The sequence below is a fragment of the Rhopilema esculentum genome, chromosome 13 (genome assembly GCF_057945365.1).
Source record: "Rhopilema esculentum isolate cy_ngs chromosome 13, ASM5794536v1, whole genome shotgun sequence".
Lineage (NCBI taxonomy): Eukaryota > Metazoa > Cnidaria > Scyphozoa > Rhizostomeae > Rhizostomatidae > Rhopilema > Rhopilema esculentum.
The window spans coordinates 10,564,931-10,589,553 of NC_142827.1; the positions used below are offsets into that span (position 1 = coordinate 10,564,931).

A 24,623-nucleotide genomic window follows, 5' to 3' on the forward strand; every position below is an offset into this window, starting at 1 on the left:
CTTGAATCCAAGATGTTTTATTCGAGACGTTTTTTGAATCAAGAAATTTTTAACGCAGCACGGTATTCCTATCCTATTCGACGCTTTTAACGTACCGACTGTCCTAGTGGTCCTTTTGGCTTGTCCTAGCTGGCACTTTTGGCTTGTACTAGTGGACCCTTTTGAATCCCCACTAGTTGGAAGTCCTTAAAAAAAAATCCTGAAGACTTGGCTTGAATTTGGTAGGCAGTGTTAGAATGCACATGTATTTTTATGAGTCGGTACTAAAAGCTTCTTAACAGCGATTTGAGTTTCTTATGAGATTCTTACGGGAATCCAGGTGCAATCTGAAATTTCAAAAGCAAGTTTTTGAAGCCTTTTGAAGCCGAATTGTCTCGTTTCAGAAGTAACAATAATAGAATGATTTGATTCCTTTTGCTCTCAGTAAGATCTTTGTCACATAGCCTAATGAAAATCTTGCTACTGTAAAAATAAGCAAGATCTAGCCAAATATGTATCTCAGTTCCAAACAAAATGAATACTCCCCAACTTTACGAATATTTAAGAAAAAAAATCAGAATTTTTATCGTTCAATTGTACTTGTGATTTTTGCAAGAAATTTGTATGTAACATCAGTTGAATATGATTTAAATCATACTTATTGTTGGTGATTTGAATTAGTTGGCTTTATTTGGCTTGAATATAGCTACAGATTGTATCAACTTTAAATAAAGAAAGAAAAAACAGTTTGTTCAGAGGAGTTAAATCCAAAAGTTATATCAAGCCATGCGGATGGTCATCAGAACAAATTTTTGTTTTTTTGTACGGTAGGATTGGGTCCAGTCACCCTTGAGGTGATAAAATTTCTAGAATGAAGTTTGAGTGAGTCTTGATTCAAATGTAAATTTTCATGGGTGTTGCCCCTATTTCTGAGAGTCTTTAGGGCGGAACAACGCAAAATTTCCCTAGAGTTACGCCTGCAGACCCCCACCCTCTCTCCTTTGACCTTCAACCTGGCTTCATCTTTCGCTAAACGACGATTCCCGATCTGTTTCAGCAGCAAAGTTTGACACCCCAAGGTGCTCTTTCTGCAGTTCCTGCCCCCGCCACATCATTGAAGCTGCCGGCACTTCTGATCGTGTGTCTTCTTGGTATTCTCTTCAGTAGATTGCATTACTGGATTGAGGTTGCTTCGTCGCCCATTTCAATTTATTAGTTTATTGTAATTTTGAAATATTTTCCTTTAGGCAACTACTAACAGGCAAAGAAAAACTACGCAATGCAAATAACTTGAAACTATGTAAAAATAGTGGATAGATAGTTAATATAACTAACTATACCAGACGTTCGCAAATGCTCTGAATAGATAGTATACAAGATGTAAGGTGTTTTACTCCCATCGAAAACGCTTAAAAATGTATTTCTTTATCTAGAGCGAATAGATTTATTCAAACTCTAAAAAACTACGAATCTTTAAAATGGAATTGTCCAGATTAAAACTACCCCATCCAACAAGTAGGATAAGGTTTTAATATTCTACGAGTCGCTAAGGGTTTGGCGTAAAAGTGATTGTTCTTTTAGGAACAGGGCAACTGCTATCGTCCGGAGTTCCGTATTTTTCAACCTTTGTTCCACCTTTTCCATCAGTGCTTACGATAACTGCATTGGTCGAGCTCATAGATGGATCCTCATCAAAATACCCATAGGGACGGACAAAAAAAGAAAAGCGGTTACCAGGAGTAACGGTTACTGGTATATCCTCCGTATTTGGTACATGCAAACACCCCAGAGAGACCCATGCAACTAAATCCTGGTTCTCGATGTTCTCGTCATCTTTCACGTACTCATCAAAGTCAAATGCAGGGGGGTCCATTCCATGTTGATTGTATATCGACGAACCATACCGCTCTCCATCTTTGTACTTTGTCACCGCCAATTGGTACTTTGACCATGCGGCGGCTTTTGTCACAAAATAGTCATCCGGGTACTTTTGCTTCACCATCGAATCTAGCTGCAATCGATAACCTCGAGGATTTCCATATTTGTTTTTCGCGTTCTCGTTGTGGACAACTAAGTACTTAGGATGATCGAAATTGTAATTGAGTAAGGCTTGTTTCTCTGTTTTCTTCGTGTTACGGACAACCTGCTTCTTTATCAAGTAGCCAACGTCATTCCAGGGCACGCTGACGTTCTTTGTTTGGACGTCGAGAGTCTGGTAACTATTTTTGGTTCCCACAACGTCTAGGTCAGCCTTAAACAGGATGATATGATCGTGAATAGTTCCCTGTGTCCGGGGCAAAGATTCGTAGGCATATGGAGCCTCGGTCGGGTAATAAGAGCTGGCGATAATGTAACCAGACGTACTCAGTCTCGTTTCCACGGCACCAGTTTGGTAAAATATAAAATCAATGATATAATCATAATTTTGCGGAGTTAGGACTGTTCTAATAACAAGAGCGCTATCAACCAGACCCGCTACGTAGGAAAAAGACGACGCACTGTCGAAGCCAATGTGCCTTCGAATGGGAATTCCGTTGTTGATCTCAAAAACGCATATCGACTTTGGATGCTTCGCAGCATTTGCAGTGTCTACAAAATGGTAGCTGTCAATGAATACAGCCTCTTCAGGACAATCAATACCTTTGATTAGCTCGTAGTTTGTTGAGCCGATGCGAAACGCTGAGTCGAAATATTGTGCACTACTTTGTCGGGGATCGTTGGCAGAATAAAAAGAAGTTGCTTCTTGCATGCTTAGTTCATACATAATTCGAGTATTGTTAAAACGAATATCATAAAGCGCGGGACCCGCAGAAGAACGCATTCCAAAGTGGAAATCCCAACCCGTGTAGCTTATCTTTCTTCCTGCTACATCAAAGCGCCTGCCTTGAGGACTGACCAAGGTTGGCTCTCGCATTGGTGATTTCAGGAATGATTTTCCACGTCGGCGAAAACTGGCAGACAGATCTTGGCTACTAGTGAAGGTTAAAACTGTCTTGTTGATGGTGCCTTGCCTATACTTCTGAACCAATTCGGCAGCAGACTTGAAATATTGGTTGTGGTAGTAGATCTAATGGCAATTGAATAAGATTATAAGGCTTGTTTTTGTTGTCTGATTTAACTTTGAAAAAATATAACGATATGTCTTCTAAAAAACTTAGAAAAGACGCAAGCAAATTTTGAAAATACTAACAAGGGTAAATAAAATAATACAGTTCAATAAACTTAGGTAGGTAGCTGTAAAAAACGGCTTCTTAAATATCAGAGTAACATACATAACAAAGCATAACATAACATAACATAACATAACATAACATAACATAACATAACATAACATAACATAACATAACATGACATGACATAACATAACATAACATAACATAACATAACATAACATAACATAACATAACATAACATAACATAACATAACATAACCTAACATAACATAACATAACATAACATAACATAACATAACATAACATAACATAAAACTGAACGCTTACTCAGTCGCACGGATTTTTTCTTTCTACTTTGTCAGTTGAACAAGATATTAGCAAATTATCACCTGAAAAATCATTTCCAACAAGGATTTTTTAACAGTTTTTCAGGTTGATGGAAACAAGTGCTATGGCTTCTTAAGCTTTCAGTCACCTTATATGTTGTTGGCAACTTGTAATGTAGATGGCTTTTAACCATGTTTATATCATACTTATATACATCATATTTTCACCAACGTGAATCGATTGCTGTCAAACTGCTCTCAAGATAGGCATGTGGGTACACTCGGTCATGCACGTTGTCCAGTGTTTGCAAAACCGTAGCCTCTTCTGGAGACAGAGGCGGCTGCGTACTTAATGGTTGACATGTTGGCCAGACCAGGTAAACTGAAATCTTCCTTATTGCCTCAGCCTCACAAAACATTGTTCGAGTCAGATATAAGAAGCATTCAAAGAAAGTGAATCTAGAGTAGAGTTTGCAGGAATTTTACCACGGAGTTTCTAATACCTCTCCGAGAGAGTTTACGGTATTCAATTAGAAAATGAGAACGTGTGGAAATGATAAATAGGGACTTATACTCCTCACCTGTTCCACTTGCCATTTTTTGACATCTCTGTCAGCATGGTTGACAAGAACTTCAAATGGAACTGGATGCAAATCATAGCCAATCACATCCTTAAAAAAAATAGCCCAAGTTTTCCTTTGGCCTGTGCGAAATGCAGCTGGGGTTCCGTCGATATACGTTCTGAGGCAATTCTTTGAGCAGTTTTCTCCGTACCACAAATTAAAACTTTCTTTCAGAACAACGTAGCACTTTGTGGTCACCTCCTTTAAGATTTTATCAAATTCGTCATCCTCCTTCCCAGTAGATGGTCTTGATGAAAAAGGAACTGGATTGGCCCGGTGTGCAAGATACAATCTTTGATGTGTGGATGGTGTTGGCAGAGGACTAACGAGGTATTCTTCGACATCTGGTGAAGATTTCCCACCATTAACTATTATCACCCTTGCTCTTCTTGCCGGCATTTTGCCGTTGTTATCCAAATAATCAAGGACATCTTTCTTGTTTGGCAGGTAAAGTTCGATGAGATAAATAAAGTTTGAATCCATCGTCGACTTTCCATGGGCAGTCAGATTTAAGGAAGATTGCTTCATTAAATAATCTCGGACAGCATGAAGTTCATCTGGAGATAAATCTTGGAAGACAGAAGGGTCTTTGGGGAGTTTTGTGTCCTGTTTGTAAGGAGAACTGCATGACGGTCCTTTGGAGGGGGCTGCCTTGCTAGAGTCATCGGCGGTTGCTTTGGTAGCTACGATGCAAAGAGCTATCACAAGGGCCACGATGAGGGCGCACAAGGCTGCCACCAATACCTTCCATGATTTTGGCACTCCTGGCTCTCGATCTGTTGCAAAAAAGAGCGCGGCATTACAATAACATATGCAATAAAAAGAAAATTCAATGCTAGTAGGTAGCATACAATTCAAGAGCTTGCTTTTAAAACAAATGAATTGCCTTAACGGATATAATAATATTTTAAGGAAAAATTATGGGAACCGTGAGAGCACTGAGAACTAACTACGGCAATTGACCAAAATAGTCAAAATTGGTAGATATGAATAACATGTAGAAAAGTGTGCCTGCAAAAGACCCCATTCTTCGCTACACACTCACAAAATCATTTACAATTATTTTAATGGCCTAGATATTGAAATATGTGAATCTTATCCAATTATTATTTGCAGCTTATCTGATGTCCATTGTTCGTTGGATTTCGCAACTTTTTTGGTTATATATTTCTATCAACTTCCAGATTGTGATATTGCACTGGGGGTCTCCGCTCACACCTCCTGAAGTCAACAGAAAAACGCTATTGATTTAAATGAGTTATTGTTCCTCATTCTTGCTGTATTGTTAACCCTCTCTAGTTTTGTTAACCACCTATGATTTTGCTAACCCCCTGTGGTTTTGTAGACATAGTTGGTTTTTTTTGGATTAGTGTTTTGAAGTATGATGCACAGAAATAAAACTAAAGGCACAATACAACAATTCTCAGCTCAGTGCTCCGACACGCTGGATGCCAAAGTTAGTATACCCGCAATGTGGTTGTCACGATAACATGGTATGATCCCTGATCTTTGGCGTAGCGTATTGACGTATTCTATATTATGAATATCCAAAGTCATTGCGTACACCGCGTACCATTCATCCCCAGATTCATCCCCAGATTCATCCCCAGATTCATCCCCAGATTCATCCCCAGATTCATCCCCAGATTCATCCCCAGATTCATCCCCAGATTCATCCCCAGATTCATCCCCAGATTCGAAAACTTGCTTGTACTGCTTAAAATGTGTCGAGATGACAATAATTAGTTAGGCAATAAGTTATTTCCGGAATTTCCTGCCAAATGTTTTTTTCTGCCAATTTATTTTTGATGTTTTTAGTGGGCCCAGGCTCACGTGTTTTCCATCCCAGATTCATCCCCAGATTCGCGTTTTGCAAAATGTGGATCTATAGGCGGGTTTCCACTGTATTCACTCTGGTCGCGCGACTGAGTGAATGCACATTGGGGCATTTGCAAATTGAACTGCCTCGTTGGCTGCGATTGCGCGAACATTCGCTGAGTAGTTGAACTTGAACTACTGGGCGATTGGTCGCGTTCGCCGATTCGCTGACTTTTTTATTCGATTTCGCCAAGTCGCGCGACCAGAGCGAATCAAGTGGAAACCGGCCTTAATAAAGCATGAGATGTCTCAAAATGACAATAATTCACGAGCATATGTAGTAATATGCGGCTCTCTGTCAATTTCTACTTGATAAATGTCACTTTTCTACCACTTTGTTTCCAGTGGTGCTAGTTGGCCTAGGCAGTACCATTCAGCCCTAATTCACCGCCATAAGGATACCAAATGACCACAGGGATATAAATCGCCATGGCGACGAATCTGGGCCTCTTTCTTATCCAATGGCTAGCCTTCGGCATAGTGAAACACGGGTTCTACCAGATAGTTTCTGCATGTCCGCCATTACACTGTAACACTTGAGACGCATATGTGTCTTAGCCCATGCAGAAACGCATGCCCATGCAGAAATGCATAGTACACCTGCCTAAGATTGTGGAGTTGTTGATGTTGCAAAGTTTATTGTTTTTGAAGAATCTATTCTCTGAAATAACCAATGAAAATGCATACAAATATGACCGCCGCGAACTCCCAAGGAATCTCCACTATAAGCAAAGAGCCAATCACAAACCTCGTAACTAAAGGCTCTAGATAACTGGAATCTAGGGGCAAGATTTTGAAAAGAGGTTTATTACATAGAAAAACGAGGGGGATTTCCGCCCAATCAATCAGGTGCATCGTAACTAAAGGTTTTAAGCCTGATTTACACGAGACGAATTTTTCGCGCGAAGCGAATTTTTCGCCACGAATTTTTCTCCTGCGAATTCGCTGCGAATTCGAAGTTTAATTTCCACTGGCAGAATTTCTTTTGCAAATTCGCCGCGAATAATGCCAAAGAAAATGGCGTCTGTTCGAAGATTGTTGTTATTGAAAAAAAGCGAGCAAAAAAGCAAATAAATGGGTACTTGATTCGGAAAATTTATTCAGAACGCCTGCAGAGGGGGGAGTTTCATCTTTTGGTAAGTGACTTACGCTTACATTGTCATTACATTGTCGTTTATTGCACCAAAGACGCCTGTTGCTAGAAACGTCCCATTCCATTGTTTATGTTATAGGTGCGGGATTTTCCCAGAATTTTTTAGGCCTAGTCATAGGTTACTCATTCTTCACCCATGTTGTTGTTTGAACCATTGCGTAGTTTTCTGTCGTTTTGCATACTTTTGATTTAGATATGTTTACATTGCGTAGCACCATTCGGCCTAGCCCTTCCTTTGGGTTCGTGTCAGATGTCTTCAATTGCTGTTCTGATTGGTTTATTTTACATGGCGAAAAAATTCGCAGCGAAAAAGTAGGAATGGTTTCTACTTTTTCGCAGCGAATTATTCGCTGCGAATTCGCTGCGAATTTTCTAATCTCCACTTCTGCGCATACTTTTCGCGCATTCGGGGCGAAAAATTCGCTTCGCACGAAAAAATTTGTCTCGTGTAAATCAGGCTTTAGGCAACCCGGACAAATGACCACAGTTTCCGCCAATCTCCATAATTTACATAATTCGGAAATATGTCATCATTATTGTTTCTCTACTTTGCACCGTTACACGCATGCACATATTTTTTGCACACACGAAACCTTGTAGAAAAATGCAGAATCTGCCGAGTTAAGAAAAGATTCAGAAATCTTGGAGGGGAGGGTGTCTCAAATGTTTCCCAAATTTTGGGTTGTTTCCATACTTGTTTTAGTTTTTAATCTTTTAAAATTATGTCCCAGTGGTCTTTAAGAATTTTACTTATATTGATAGTCCGATTGCCGTTTTGTATGCCGAAAGAGAGGGCTGAGTTTCCCGATATGGTGTGTACATTACTTGGGAGTTACCTGTTTGTACATTTATACTCAGTGGGATTTCCGTAACTGTAATCGTTACTCCTTCTTTTTCTTAAAAACTTTAAAACGGTAGCAAAATCTTGCTCCGACAAAGTTATAGATTTTCTTCGTATACCTTGGTCCCTTCAAATTTAGCCTACCTTCAATTTTGGCTCTCTTTAATTTTCGCCCCTTTAATTTTCGCCCCCTTTTGTGCACAAGTTCGCTCCCTTTAATTTTCGCCCCCAAACCCTTTAAATTTCAAAGCTTTGACCTAATCAGTTTCCAAGCAATGAACGTTCATACGGCATGGAACTACACTCGGGCCTCTGAAAAATCTTTTTTTGCTTGGAAACTTTTGCTGAAAAATCGCTTTTGTCATTTTTTCTTGAATTATGGAGGCGCTTTAGAAGGTAGTGTATGAGACAACAAAGTATAGAGGATCGCCAATTCCTAAAGGTGGACTCGAAATACCGATTGTACTACTCGTTAAAAAGAATAAGGCGCAAAGTTCTGTCTTCAATCGAATGAAAGAATATCTGCAAGAATACTATATTGAGCCAGAGAAGATGATAGTATCTTCTGATCAAACTGAAGCCGAGAAGAGATTAGCCGCACTGCAATATTATCGTTATCATAGATTAATGGATTTTATTTTGAACTACAGTAAGGCCCCTTAAAAGACATAAGTTTATCATCTTTGTCAAAAATTTTGGGATTAAGAAATCTTTTTTATGACCTTCATTATGGATATTTTTCAGAAAGTCACTAAATGAGAACTGTAACAATGAAAGCAATCAACGCAGGATGAAAATTTGACGCGCGCAAAGATGGTAGCTTGAAGTTTTCTTGAAGGGCCTAAAAACTAAGGTTCTATTATAGAAAATAGATTTTTTTAAGGACCCTTTAATTTTCGCTACCTCTGATTTTTGCCCCATTAAATATTTCCATAATTCGCCCCCTTTAACTCTTGCCCCCTCCGGGGCGAAAAATAAAGGCAGGCGAAATTTGAAGGGACTAAGCTATCTTACGACCGGTGGGCTAAGTAGCTCCGACGGGGGGCTGTGGACCCCCTGCCCCCCTTTCTGGCGCCACCACTGGACCAAAGAGATACACGAAAGCAACAAACCTGGAATTAATTCTGTCCTTTGATTATCAGACATCGTTGTTTTTAACTCTTTCGCATCGCCGGTCGTTCTTGCTGCCTTAGTAGGCCATAACCGGTGAAACAAAAACGCACGACATGGCAGATTGAAATGTCTGCATTTATCTCGGGGAATGCCCAAGCCTACAGACCAATCAGATAGTGCACAACGTTTACCACTGATTATTTATGGTTTTTGGCTTGCCATTTTTAAACTTTCATAGATAAAAGCTTTCATTTGTAAATTGAATTGCTACAATACAGACACAAACCACTAGGCGCTCCATAGAAACCAGGGGCGACGGAAGCATTTTGAGGCGGCGGGGGCAGCTACTCAAAAAGGACACATTTTCAATGACTAATATTAGAATTAAAACTAAAAATGATATAAAATAATACTTTCGTATCGATAAATCTTTTAATCTAAAAGGCCAGTCTAAAATTTCCCATTCTGTTGTTTAGGCTTTTTCTGGGGGGGAGGGTATCTTAACATGTTTGAAGGTAGGGGGACGTGAAATGCTTTAGGGGTACCTTTTTTGAAAAGTGCTGAACTATCGGTATCAGTTTTGGAAATATGTGCAGAACTATGGGTACCATTTTTGAAAAATATTTCAAAATTATTAGGAGGGAGATTGAAAATTAACAAAATGAATGTCCAGCTAGAAATGAAAGTATGAAATATGTGCGATATTGAGAGTTTTAGCAAAGGACATGCAAAATTGGTTTGGTGATTTTGTTGTGCTTTGAAAATGTTATTTGCTTTGCAGAATTATAGGCATAGTTTGCATCATGTTTGCGGAATTATGCGTCCAAATTTTTAACCAAAATGGCACGTCTCCGTTCAAAATTAGGCTTAGTTAACTACCCTTCCCCCCCCCCCCCCAAAACCCGTGGGCTGTTGGCTGTCGTGTCGTATCACGTGCCGCATTGTGCTAAAAGTAGGTTCTGCCACTGCAGTTGCAGATGAAAGTGCAAATGAATTGTACAATTTCAATGACTTGTGAGCTTTGGCAGGCATTCTTTATGGCATTCAATTGAAGTTATGATTTATCAAAGGGTTTCCATCTTTGTTACCTTCTTTATTGGTATGGCAACTTCTTTTATTGCTATTGGCAACAGCAACAAATTTTAAGCTTTGTCACGCACAGACTGACACCGTCTGACACAGAGCCCATGATATCCTTCAACGAACCATCAAAAAGATGCAGAGCGCTTACCTTTCAAAGCCTATATAAAGTTCCAATAAATTCAAACTACAAGGAGAAGCAGACGATTTTCAAGGCCAATCGAAATATCCTCATGCGGCTGATCACTGCTTATGAAGGCGGCCGTGAAATTGATCTTAAGAGTGTGCTTTCTCATGAATTGATGCCAGTTCCTCATCTCTCACTGAAATGAACTGTTCTCTTCGGACTGGAAGCAAGTCTGTCCTTATTGACAAGCTAACGGATAGCATCAATTGTCTAGAGAGTATCGATCTTCATGAAATAACAGCGTGCTTAATCATCGATGGTCAGGCTCTAGTGGTGTTATTAGGCAAACCAAATGGTTGCTCTTCGTTTCGTGATTAAGCAGACACATTTGTTTCAAATGGGTAAACGCTACCAGAGATTTAGCAGTGCTTCAAATGGGTAAACGCTACCAGAGAATCGATGTTGTTTTTGACCGCTATAGACAACTATCAATCAAAACTAGTACCAGACTAAGGCGGAAAAAAACTGGTCGGCCTGTTCGCCGAGTAAAAGAGAGCGGTTTGGTATCTCTTCCAAAGTTCTGGTCAAACTTCTTTGCATTGCCAGAAAACAAAGCAGATCTTGCACGATTCCTGTCAGAAGAGTTGCTTCGCCAAGCAACTGAAGATAAAGAAATTGTTACAGCTGGTGGATTTATCAATGAATTGCTTGCCCAGTCATCGAAATACTACACTGATACCTTGTCTTTGATTGCAGACCATGAAGAAGCAGACACCAGACTTGCCCTTCATGCTATCAATGTCACCTGCAATTACTGCATAGTAGTTGCTACTAGAGATGCAGATGTGCTCATCATTCTGGTGTCCCACTGTGAACGAATGCGATGCAATGATCTTTGGATGATGTCTGGAACGTCAAAGAAGAGGAAACATATTCCAGTCAAAGAGATTCTTCACGCCTTGCCAGAGGGATCTGTTCATACACTCATCCCCTTTCACACTCTTATTGGATGTGATACAACTTCGTACTTGTCTGGGAGAACAAAGGCATCTGCATGGAAAGTTTTTAAAGAGTCGCATGAACTCTTGCAAAACATGGGAGAAGGAGGTATTATGCGGAAAGCAGACAACTTTTTTTGCCACGGCTTTGGTGCAGGCCACAAATGAAGCCCGACACGTTCTATTTTTCAAGAAAACAAAACCCGAGGCATTGCCTCCAACAATTGATGTGGCACATCTTCACATAAGAAGAGCACACTTCCAAGCAATGATATGGAAACAAGCTGGATCACCGCATCAAGACTTACCGTCACCTACAGATTTCGGATGGGAGCTTTCTGAAGATCGATTAAAGCCGATTCTAATGACAGTGAAGCCATCCCTGCTGCTTCTCTGGAGATGATCTTTTGTGGATGTAACATACGATGCAGAAACTCATATAGCTTAGTTTGCTTTAAGATTCAGATCAGACACTCCTTCAAATCTTAATGTAGGGTCAAACTTCACACTGCAGGCCTTGCGCATGTCAACATGAGAAGAATCCTCAAAAATTAGCAATGAAGTTTCAAGGGAAACTACAACTGTTTTTTTCTTAACAACTCTCAAGAATTATTAGTCAGAAGATAGTGTTAATTTGCGCAAGGCCTGTAATGTAGCAAGTTGTGTGGCATACAGTGGCGGCTCTTGCTAATAGGCATCTGGGGCAATGCCCCCTCAAAAAGATTCAAAGGAAATCTATGATATTCATATTTAATTTTGAAGATAGTCTTACTGTGGTTAATTATATAAGTTTGTATTTCTTCTAGAAAAAGCTCCTTGTCATCCCGTCTCATCCTTAGCCTCGCTTCTGGCCCGCTAGTGCCTTGAGCGATGATGTCATTTTACGGGCAAAGTTTTTTTTGCCCCTAGCCGACATGCGTACAAGCTAATTCTCGACCTCGAGCATTGCGAAAAGTGGCCTGTGATTGGCTTATTTGGAGGAATTCGGGGCAAGAAAAATTTTGCCCATAAAATGACATCATCGCTAAACAACAACCACATCTATATATGCTTTTTCTTCTGCACTCCATGACGATCAACATCGAACTTGTTGGGGAGATGAGATGCAGCAAGTTCTTGAGTATGAAATGAGTACCCCCGTTTTGGGGCCATTGCACATGCGTATTATATATTCTGAGTCAAAGAGGCATAGAACCCCCCGAGAAAGGAACAAACATAACTTTGCGATCGAATTTCAAAACTAAGTGAGCGGTTGGAGCTTATCATTCACGTTGACATGGGAGTTTGATCATAGCTGAAATATCTTTCATACTGAAAAACCTGCCTGGATTCTCTGTTGTTTCATGTTTATTGTTTGTATTAAGGCTCACTTTACTTCCAAAGGTAAGCAAAAACATCGAGAATTTCATGACGCGGCCTAAGTGTTTACAGAGAGTAGACATTCGATGTAAACAATACAACCTGATTTTAACTGACCTCCGACACTAGAGCCAGACCAAGGCAACTAAAACAACAGACACTGTACCTTCAATTCAATTATTCAAATTTTTAAGGCGGAAAGCTTCGAATTTTGATCTTCTCCCTATGACTACATCTACAAAAAGTTCCGAGGAAACCCCTAAACGAAAAATAAACGAATATACGTCCTTAAATTATATGCGTAAAACTCCTCAGAAATTACTAAAATTACTGTTCTCGACATGTTTGCGAGATCTCGTTGTGTTCCCTGGCTTTTGTTGCTGAGGATGGCCCGGGATTTTGTAGGGATAATTCGTTAGAATACGCATGCGTCCCTGCCCCTCGACGTTGATTGGCTCGAACAAATCATTAAGCCTTTTGTCTCAAACAATAGGAGTGAGATCTCATCTCCCCAACAAGAACCATGAATACAGTGAAAAATTTGCAAACACGACCTTTCTTTCGATTATCGCAATATTGATGGTCTGCCCTCCCAACTGTGAAAGTCACGAGCCGCCACTGGTGGCATATGCAGCAAAGCTGAAAACAACGAATTCAACTGACCTATAATCGATTAGATTCAAGCTTGGCCACACGTTAGAGACCTTCACAAAAATGCAGCATGGTAGAACTGGATTTACAAAAGGAATGTGTTCAGCCACTTGAATATTCAATGTTGATATTTCACCCGATTACTACCTGGGGGAAAATTTCATTTGAGAAAATGTCATACATAAACTTGTCGTTAGTTCGCAAAATGAAGAGCTGAAAGTTTGCCATTTCTCCTAAAATTAAATGGGTTAAATAAAACTGGAAGATTTTATCTTAAATGGTAGACACTAACCAGCTAGAAAACCAAATCAATGAGTTTAATTTTTGCCGGAGGATCATAGATCATCGAGAATGCCACCATTCGACTGATTTCGACGAGACCTTTGAAATGGTGCATGACCTTTTCAATTTTTGATGGCGTGAACAATTTTTAAGTTAATGACGTCATCATATTTATGACGTCATGTAAATCATAGAAAATGTAATAGATCAACTTTACTAGCCCAAATTGGTTCTCTTTATCTTTAAAAGTAAATTCAAGACATTTTAGAGTATTTGCACCAGCAATTAGGGGTTTAAATGAAACAATGACAAATTGGTGTAAATAAATCATGAATAAGCGATATAGATAATAAGCTTAGATGGGAATCATATCTCTGATTTTTACTTTTTGGTGCATTTTGATACATTCTAGAGACTATAAAAGGACTTAATAATTAAAACTGAGATATTACCAATAGTTGGCAAATTCTGCCATTTTCTTCAATTATGACATCTTAATGACGTCATGGATGTAATGAAAAATTTAAAAAGTTCCCTAATAGATTATGTTGCTGTACACCATTTTACCTACCCTGGGTACCAGACTCACTATTTTATATAGTGAGTCTGGTACCCAGGGTACATTTTACCAAGTTCCATCCTCATAACAGCAATATTAGTGAATATCCTATTCGAATGCAGTGTCATGGATATTCTTGGCAGCATTTTGAAGATTTCGACTGGCAGCCATTTTGATATGCAAATGAAGCCCTTAAATGAGCTAATTTCGCTTGGGATCCTCGAAATCCGTAATCACAGGGGCGGATTCAGGGTGTCACGCAGGTCGCACGGAAGACCGTCAGATTTTCAGAATTTAGTTTTCGTCTTCAGTCATTGAAATAAAGTAATCATGTTTACCACAATCTTTTATTTTTCTTCCTTAAAGATAATACATTTTGCTCCCTTTACACAATAAACACAGGACCGAACTTGGTCGATCTCACACACAATGCTACGATTTAATTCAATATAGAAAAAATTCCAATACCATCCTAGACCGTAAACAGTATGATTTTTAAGCATGTCGCCCGTGCCGCACAAATATGCAAGGCTCTTTGTTATGCAAATATTTTACCAAATCTCACCAATCAAGATTCAAGTTTTCACATATTTGTGCGGCACGAAAAGTCTTTAAACACTATGTTAGATTACTGTGCCGCACAACTGCTGGCAAGGGAAGAAAGTGGATGAGGTTGTAAGTTGTGAAAGGGAAGAGTCCCAATTTTCTTTATCTATACGGAAGAGGTGCACAGGAAGTGTACACTTCTGAATCTCAAGATATTTTGTTTCAACTGCGTGTTGGATTTGCTAGAAAATTTGGAAAACCTTTTAAAAGGAAAAATGTTTGACTGAACAATTTGAAGGTTTCAGGGCCCCAGTCCTAATTGCTCTGGTTCTGGGGGGGGCTCTGCCCTTGATCATGAGGGAGGCCCCCTAGACCGCCTGCTGGGCAGTGTTAATGTGCGACCGTCAACTTTTATTCTGTAACCAGGGGCGGATCCAGGATTTTTGGTGACTATAGCTCAAATCTTTTGGGATCGGGACCACGCCCTCCTTGCTTGTGGGACACGCCCACTATATGGGCAAATGATATAACCATGTGTGTTTATAGTTGCTTCGTATTAATAAATATTCCTTCGAACACCCTTTTTCTATTTCCAGGGACGCCAGAGAAGGGGATGTGGGGGTACAACCGTCCCTGTTGCCCTTTGACAGAAGGGGCAAGGGTTGTTTTTAAAAAAGTTCCCTTGAAACTGGCCAATTGTAATAATCAGAGAGATTCATATAAAATTCTGAACTTCTCAAAACATGTAAAATAGTTCTATATGCCGAAAGTTAGCCAATGTTGAAGATACCTACAGAAGATCGAAATAAAATTGCAGTTACGTATGAATTTGTAGAAGCTGAGAATTATCTTTCAAAAGCCCTTTTACTCAAGCCTGCCCCCCCCCCTCTCGCCTCTTGGTCGTTCCGCCGTCCCTGTCTATCCCTAGTAGGTCCTTGCCTTTGAAGCTACATTACAGGGGACCCAGGATGTGAAAACGAGCTATAGTCCACTGTTGCTTTACAGGGGACAGAGAGCGGAGAAGTAACGTGGATACTCATATTCTATTGGTTAAAAGGCCATTTTCAAACCTGACTATAGCTTGACTAAAGCTCGCGCCAAAAATTATAGTACGGGTTTCATTGTCTTTGATGCCTTTTCCAGAGCAAATCCCCAGACCGACTATAGCTCAGAATATCCACTGTAGCTCAATTCTGGTTGGTTACTGTCAACAAAGAACGAAACTTCTGATTCGTCTAAGTTTTAATATTAGACCGTTCTGCGCTCAGTGTTTTATATCTTATCTGGAGAGGCTTTGTGATGACACATTGCCAGCATTGCATGTTTGTTAATCGCATTCAATAACCTACACCGCTGCTTTCAAATGTTGATAGTAAACACTTGTGGGCATAAACACATTTTTAGGGACTGCAAGGAAACTTTGTATTTCGAAAATCAAACACTGAGAATTTGACTATAGCTCGAGCTACAGTTGCTATAGTCTGGATCCGCTCCTGTGTAACCGCCCCTGTGTAATCAGCATGGTCGAAATACCCAAAATCAACTGGATCCCAGATTCTACTAAAAAATGCCCCTTGTTTTATAATTTCTTGGAATTGGAACCAGTCTACTACTGTAATTCCCTACATTTTAGAGAGTTGTCGAAAGAAATAGCATCATTGCATGTCAGTTCATAACAAATGCACCCAATGTTTTAATTGCTTTCATTTTGTTCCTAGCCGCACTAATGTTGTATCTCCTAAACTTCTCCTTCCCATATTTGGATAATCGTAGTTCAAATGATCGAGGAAGCCTTAGTATACACATTCATGCAAATTCACTCACCAATAATTGTGAGCTCCAAATTCACCCCAAAATTCAAACGCCGTGCACCTAGCGTGGCACATCAAAATTACCCTAGGCTTGTTTTGCTCCCCGTTTTAGCAATGTCAAGCGTATGCTATGTCATCTAACTAATCATATTTGAGGGTACCTATCAAGACCGATGTATAAAAGTTGGAAAATGTTTATAGAAAAGTACCTGCTGCTTTCTCAGTCATTTGCATTTCTCCGTCTTCTTTGCTGAATAAACCATTCCCGGGTAACGTCCGCCAAGTCTGGGTAGCAAACTGACCTTTGGACTCTATGGCCGTCAACCGTAGCGGTGGTGATTTTCAATACATCAAAGCCGTAATTTCACAATCACGCTATTCTAACGTCATGCCATTCACTTATCGATACTTAATTACACCGTCTATTATCTTTAACATAATTATTCATGTGGCTTAAAAAACGGTTTCGGTAAACGTTTTGAACACGAAAATTGGTTTTTCCTTCCTAAAGGCCAAACGGCTCAAGGAATCTGGATAAACTATATATCATTCGATGCACAAGATTATGGCGTATCTAGCCAGATAAAAATTATTGGCAAATAATGTTAAATGTTATTTTCCATGCGAATTTACTGGTCAAAAAGTGTACCACCTTCAAAAGCTATTATGTACCCTTGCGTTTGAGGTAACAAAATCTGACTTAGACCAGCAGGAAGTGCAGGTCCTAAGCTACCAAAGAATGTCTCAGATTTTTTAAATTCCTCCTCTTCTTGAAACTATACCCTGTCAAAAATTGGCAAATAATTTTTCCACCCTACCGCAGCTTTATTTGGGTATAAAAGACGGACCAGAGAAAATAAAAAAATTTCGAGACATACTTTGTTTGAACAACGTCTGCCCTGGCTTTGTGCAAATTTTCGAGCCATTCGATTGGTTCCTTGGGTACATAATAGCTTTTTCGTACCTGCATGTAAAGGAATTTCGAGTCCGGAGAAAACGGGATTTTACTGATCGCACTTGCAAGATACACTCGTAAACTACTGTGTAATCCGGGCCAAGTCACTTGAAGATTTAAGATCAATAAGCCTGTTTAAGGTTACGGTAAACGTTTGCTGGATGACAACAGCGCCGGCAAATGGAAACGTTCTGTTTTCAATTGCCTGCGGTATCGGTAACTATGCCGGTAACTAGGTAAAGTTTGAGCGGGAAAAACTGGCGGGCAAAATTCAACAACAAAGCCCTGTTTCAATTGGTTCTTGGACATCATATGATCCGTTTGAACAAAAGAATGCCGCAGGCAGCCGCAGGCAAGGCGTTTCCATTTGTAATTTGTCTGCCGGTGTAATATGCGTTTTGGTACCCTATGCAAAAGTTCAACATTGTGAAACGCAATGTGTTTCAAATCCTGTGATTTCATCGTAGTGCGATATTATGACACGTTATAATTAACAAATTGAGCACAATGCTTTTTGAGTTTAAAATTTCAGACTTCAATGAAGAAAACTTTGGAGTCGCTACTAATGTTGTACTTTTTTGCATAAACTTAACAAGGAAAATCATAGCACCGCTTCTTGTTAGTACCCCCTTGCTAGAAATAGTTCGATTGTTCTTTACATTCTGAACAATATGAACCAGAACATTTGTGTTCCCAGACCAGGTCGCATGCTAAATTCCACCATTTGTTTCAGTTCCCTGTTTTTTAAAAGATTGGGTACGTTTTTGTATATTGTTATGGGTTTCTGTACCAGGACCGTTTTGCATGCGAAATTCCAAGTTCGTTTTGGTACCCTATTGTTTAAGTGCTTGGGTACGTTTTTGTATAAACAAAATTGCCATGCGTTTGAGTACCCGGACCGAAATGCATAAGGTTACCGAAACGCATATGACACCGGCGGTACCGGGAGGCTGCCGTAAGAGCCGGGAAAAGTTGAACTCGTTCAACTTTCTCCCGGCTCTCCCGGCAGTCTTACGGCACTTCAAACAGCTGCCTGCGGTACCGTTAGAAAGCGTTTCCATAAAGAATTATCTGCCGGCGATACCGTAGGGATGGAAGATGGAAGATGGCAGAAAGCAGTCGCAGGCAGCCGCAGGCAGCCTTACGGCTATATGGAAACCAAGCTTAAATGAGACATGCGACTACAACCGCAAAGCAACGATAATCGGCTTAACAGGTCAAGAGATTTTCAGGCCTCAACTAAAAATTTTGATAAAGAAATTATGGAAGCCTTCGTTTTCATGGGATTTTTTCCATTTTCAAAATCTCTGTTTGTTTCAAATTTGGTATCATTGTGTGCCTTGAAAGTTAGGCTACTTGAATGTGAAAAAATCGAAAAAATGATGTTTTCATCCAGAAAACGTTTACCGTAACCTTAAATGCTTCAAGTTCGCCGGAAATCGCATTCTTTTGAGCAAACTTTAAAAATGAAATCCAATTTTAAAATGAATATCCACTGGTCGAAAGCAATGGTATTGATCGACTTCCTTGCTCTCGTTTTCAAATGTTTTACCTTACGCAACATAAGTGCAAAAATTTTCAAGTCTGGGACAAAATTTTCAAATCTGGTGATAGGCACAAGATTGGCACAGGCACTCACTGTTCCGGTCTGCAATATGAATATCATATAAAATTATAATTCGTGACCAATATTGAGCAATTTCCATAACCAAATTTGGTCATTGAAGATTCGGATTTTAACTGACAAAATCCGAGCAGCAAATTACTTACCCTGGGTGCCAGTCTCCATTTTTTAGTTTCAGAAATATAGTTAGAAACAAGTGACAGAAAATTTTTTTGAGTAAGGATTAGCCGTCTACAATACTGTTTTCCCGGATTCATGAGGCTCTGGTACCCAGAGTACAAATCACTCTATAGTAAAAATCGGTAAATCCTTACTCAAAAGTGAATTGCACCTCGATAATATGGAAAGTACTTTCGTTCAGGTAATTCACGTCGCTAAGAAGTTCGTTTCACCTTTCGGTTTTACCAACAGCTCAAGTTTTGAAAAATTACCGACACAACAGTGATTTTTCCGAAAATCCGCCAAATTTTGAAACCAGAGGGGGCCACGGCCCCTCTTGCCCCCCCCCCCCTTGGTCACGCACCCCTGTGCCTGCCCACCTAGAATTTGTTGCCTCTCTGTGGCTGTGCCCGTCCAAAAACTTTTGGATGAAAACATGTTTTGCCCAAAAACTTAGAAAACGGCATCTTTCTACATGTGTGAATGAAGGAAAGGTCACTGTAGCAGGCTGCTCAACGGGCTCCAAGGAGTTCTTGCGACGAAAAGTCGATAAAATCTAGCAAATAAGAAACACCGCAATACGCCGAGAATAAACAACAATAAATACACGTAAATCAGTAAAGGCTTAGACATCTTTCTACATGACTGTCAAAAAAGTTGGTCCAAACAAAGTCTGTACATCTGTGCATTTATGGTAAAAAGTCAATATCGACTGTGCATTTGTCCACACAAAGCTATATCGAGTCGATCCAAGTGCTGCTCGTATGCTTCAGCCTGCGTGGCATGCTTGTTTTTGGCTCTGTGCAAGGTAAATGCTCCCAACAAAGACGCCAAGCTGCAAAACAAGGCTCGAACTTCCTTCATTTTAAATGACAATCTTTGAAGTCACTGCTGTTTGATGACTTCTAAATGTGATAAGGCAACTATCATTATGGTTTATTTTTGCAGTTAATTTTTGGATTTATTCTGTTAAATATGTGATAGAAAACAATATTTCTCTTCAGATGTTTGCATTTCTAATCACCAGCGACGGAAGATTACAAAGACTCTACAAAAATTCATTACATTGCGAAAATTCTTTATCGGGTGCAAGATGATAAATCTGTATCAAACTCCGTATAAATTGCAATATATTGAATTATTGAGGGTTCTTAAATACCGTTACTTAAGTTATTGCCTTCAAATTACAAGCAACGAGCTCCTTCGCTTCGCTCAGTTGACAAGCCGACCTTAACTTGGCATTACCCGCAAGGGGCGTCGCTAAATTTTTTTCTCACCCTGCAGTATAATTATAATCTTTTTCTAACAGTTGTGACCGCGGCCGTAAAGTCTGATTCCCACTAGGCAAATTCTTTCGCGCGAATTGAATAAATAATCGTAGCGATAGACTAGAACCGTGATTTACTTTCTGCGAATTGAATTTCTGTTTCCTGGATATTTCTGTGTAAAGTAGATTTGTCTAGCCTTGGTCTAGCTTTTGCATGTTGAATTTTAGGTAGTGGAATTCTAAATTATTAAACTGAACTGAACTTAATAACTCTTTGTTCTTGATAAGAAAGGCATAATCAATGAGAGAGCCAATTAATTGTAGATTCAATCACCATTTTTTACTGATTATTTCTTCTAGAAATAAAAGAAAATTTTAATTCAATTTATGTTATACACTTCTATCTCCATTTAGCTACAAAAATGGCTGTAATATGTGTGATACAAGCAAACCAGTGAATTTAAAGCCCAAGAAGAAACATTTTCAATTGTCATTTTTATTGTATCCAGTTAGTTTACCAATGGTAGCCAACAGAACCTCGGCATTAAAAAAGAAAGATTTATTGATTTACCTTCAAAGAGTATGGCTGTTTAAAGTATATTTCCTGTAGAAATATATCTTTTTATTTTTTTGGGACTATAATGGCATTCTTATTGCTTTAGTTCTGGCCTTTATGTTATTTTGACGTTTAAAATCTAAACTGAACTTTATGATTATGAAATGTTAGACCTGTGATTTGTATATTGTGTGGCTGTATATCATACCTAATTTTAAAGAAATTTTATCACTGCAAATTTTACAAGAAATCAACGATGGCTGTAGGAAATAAGAAATAATTTGCGGAAGCTCGTGAGATTTTGCCATTTCTGAGGCCTTAAAATGGCTTAGGATCCTGCAAATTCAATATGGGTTATTTTGAGATATTGAATCTCTCATCGCGAGGCCAGCAGTCAGGGGCGTAGCGTGCGGGGGGGTGTGGGGGGGGTGTGGGGGGGTGTACACCCCCAACTTTCAGAGAGCTTGTCGGTAAATATAAATTTGAAGCAAAATATTAATGTAACAAAATAATTTCTGTCGGTAAAATATGATTTTGCACCTCTTACACCCCCCAGCGAGAATGGTTACGCGACGCCACTGCCAGTAGTATGAAAAATAACGTTAGCATTACTAGTAAACAGGGATACCATAAAAGAAAAGTCAAGTAAACTGAGCTGTTGCGTTTCACAGAGCATTCCGTGATCTGGTAACAGTGTCTCATTATAGATACGCAAATCAACGCAAATATAGCCTATAGACTTTCACAAACAAACGTATATACTAGGTTGAGGTAAACCTTCGCAATCAAGCAGTAATAATTTCCTTTGCTCCTTGTAGCATGTTTTGCAGCATGCTGAAGGGATCGGCCTTTTGCATTTCGGCACAATATTGCAGATCCTGATACTGAATGGCTACATTTGCCAAATCCAAGTCAGGAGCAATAGAGCGCTGAACTTCTTTTATTTCATCTTCTGTGGCCATGATCTTAACAAACGGGGTAAATGATTTGGAAGCATTTCTGTCCACTTGAAGTCGCTTGTCTACGAATGTGTTGATTGCTATCACTGATTCGTTCCGAATAGCACTAAACTTTCTGCGATCTGTTACAAACACATTGGCATCTGGTCGGCGTCTTTCCTTCTCCCAAAGCTTGATCCCGCAAAACGTATTGGCTTCTTCATCATACCTTTCTTTGAATTCATTTTCCCAACCTCCCAGCAAGGATCCAGTGCTCAGCTTGTTCACCCTTTCGCGAAACTTCTCTGCCACTGGCTCAATGTCCACAATTGTTCGTGAGTCGCTTTGAAGCTTCTTTTGGAACATTTTGATTAAGAAAAGCAGGTCTGCAACAAAACACAGCAAAAGAAGGTTGTCCTTGTTGGTAAGAAGCTTCAGAAACTTTTTAACTTAAGCATCGCATGGCTCTACGTTGAACTATTATGAGTGCTTGCCACGAGCACAGAATAACATCAAGAAGAGCAGCTGTAAATTCTGTCCATCTGACCTCAAAATACTTTGGGAAACGACGCACTGTTAGCCCTTCCATTTTTGCAACTTTTTCCAGCTCACTGGTTCGTTTTGCTGAAACGTGAAAATAGGTAGAAATTGCTGCTAATTTCTTAACCAAGTGATCAATTTCTGGGACACTCTTACATAAGTCTTTGTATGCATTTGCAGTTGAATGCACTGCACAAACAACGGGTGAACGGGTATGCACAAACAGACTTTAGGAGGAGAGTGTCGATGTCTAATTTCCTTCGGTCGTCAACCAGGTGCTTCCAGAGACCACGATGCTCTCAAACATTCTTATTTTCCCCGTCAGATGAAAGATGAGTGATCACTTTCATTACTTCGTCGAAGCCAACAGTATCGCCTCCCTCCAATTTCAATGCTGCGAGATGCCCAGAGGCACCAGGATCAGTCACGTGTCCAATGCCAATAAACTTGAGATCTGGTTTCCCATTTTCATCGACTACATTAAGTAGCATGTATTGATGATCCTTCTGCGTCTTATCCATGGACGCATCAAAGCGAAGAGATGCAGCAATGCAGGAATGAATTTCTTTCTTGAGCTTTGGTAGGTCAGAACTGACTATAGTGCGCAAAAGTTCTTGTACAACTGGGGGTCGAATATACAGCAGATCAAAGTCAGAAGGCGTGTATGGTTGGAAAGGTTGATTGTAGATGAATTCATGAGCAAGTTTTGCGGCAACTACTCTTGATGGCCAAGAAAATGCTGATGATGTAAAACATTTCGCATCATTGTACACATGGATTATTAGTGACCCTATCTTGTTGGCCAATTTCTGGCGCTGCGAACTCAACATCTTAACCAAGGGCACAGTTTGAGATTTCTCGACAGATGAAAGTTTCTTCAAGCGCTCGGCTTCGAGGCATTCTTTATGTGCTTCACTTTGTAGATGCTTTTGAATTGTGCGAGTCCTTGCCTCTGTGCCCTCGGGAAGACAAATTGGTGGCACTCTACCCCTGTAGCAAAAACGCTTCAGTATGGTGGGGTATGGTAGGCATACAGCACACAGCACACGCTTTCTTTTAGCTTTTGGTCCTGGCACACGCTGGATACATTTGTCACTGATTTGTGTATCTACCTTTGAATGGGTCAATGCTTTTGGCTCGGCATCAACTTCGGCTGCGTTTACACGGGACCGGCCGAATATTTGGTCGGTCAAATATTTGGTCACTTAGGCCTTGCGTTTACACGGGGCCGGCTAAACGACCTCAAATTAGGTCACTTAGGCGTGCAAATATTCGGCCACCTAGGAGAGCGTCTTTCTTGAAACTTGGCCGGCCGAATTCGCGAGCGGCCTCGTGTAAACGATTATGGCCGGCCAAATATTTGCACGGTACCAAAAAAAGGGTGCGATGCGTGCTACGGAGGCAAACACAAAATCAGAAATTGAAATTTTGGGGCCGAAATTAATGTATTGTTGTTGGTTAGAGTCACTGGTTAGATTTTGCGTTTGTAGCTTGTGCTTTGCTGAAAATATGGATGACTTTCGTCGAAAGACTCATTTTGAAATTAAAAAATAAAAAGCATAGCAAACATCGCAAATTTCCAATCATTGATAGCAGTTATGTCAGCCATCCGCTTTAAACAGAATTTTTTTGAAGAGAGCACACGAGAACAGAGAATGAGAGAAGTTGTTTTGTTGGCTCTTTGTTCAAAATGATTTTTGGCTTCAAGTTTTTGACACATTGCGCAAGTCATAACAATCAGGGCACTTGAGCGGCCCCGTGTAAACGCATTTGTGGCCGGCTTCAAAAGCAGGCCAAATTTTTGGCCGACCAAATATTCGGCCGGCCCCGTGTAAACGCATCCTTACGTTTCTCTGCACGGAAGAGCAAAGTATGACAGAATCATCGCACGTGTTGCGGCTAGAGCTTGTTTCCTCGTCCTCGCTAACTTCTTTTTCAGTCTTTTCATGTTCCTTCGATGTCTTTTTTCCAGTCGTTTATGAATTAAAAAATCTATCAATCGTACCTTGCTTCTTGGACGACATTGTTCAGTAGTTTGAAGTCATTTTGCTTTTGAGAACGTTCTTAATAAGATGTTTATACCAA

General features: G+C 39.9%; 2 protein-coding genes across 4 annotated transcripts in view; both read right to left on the reverse strand.

Annotated features, from left to right (window-relative positions):
- Nucleotides 1-559: 559 nt before the first annotated feature.
- The window catches only part of LOC135692230 (diamine oxidase [copper-containing]), a 29,545-nt gene continuing 5,481 nt past the window's right edge, over nt 560-24,623 (reverse strand). The window contains exons 1-3 of one of the 3 annotated variants that reach the window (XM_089112165.1): nt 16,709-16,890; nt 4,060-4,877; nt 560-3,046 (exon numbers count right to left, since the gene is read on the reverse strand). In XM_089112165.1, coding sequence (XP_088968291.1) covers nt 1,526-3,046; nt 4,060-4,877; nt 16,709-16,733 — 2,364 coding nt within the window. In that variant the 5' untranslated portion in view covers nt 16,734-16,890 and the 3' untranslated portion in view covers nt 560-1,525. Of the gene's footprint in view, nt 3,047-4,059; nt 4,878-9,085; nt 9,475-16,708; nt 16,891-24,623 lie in introns of those variants that run through there. The other 2 variants (XM_089112163.1, XM_089112164.1) reach the window with 2 other exon arrangements.
- The window catches only part of LOC148958647 (diamine oxidase [copper-containing]-like), a 29,470-nt gene continuing 21,874 nt past the window's right edge, over nt 17,028-24,623 (reverse strand). Inside the window, exon 4 of the mRNA XM_089112162.1 lies at nt 17,028-20,142. The gene's annotated coding sequence lies outside the window, so the exon portion shown is untranslated. The remainder of the gene's footprint in view (nt 20,143-24,623) is intronic.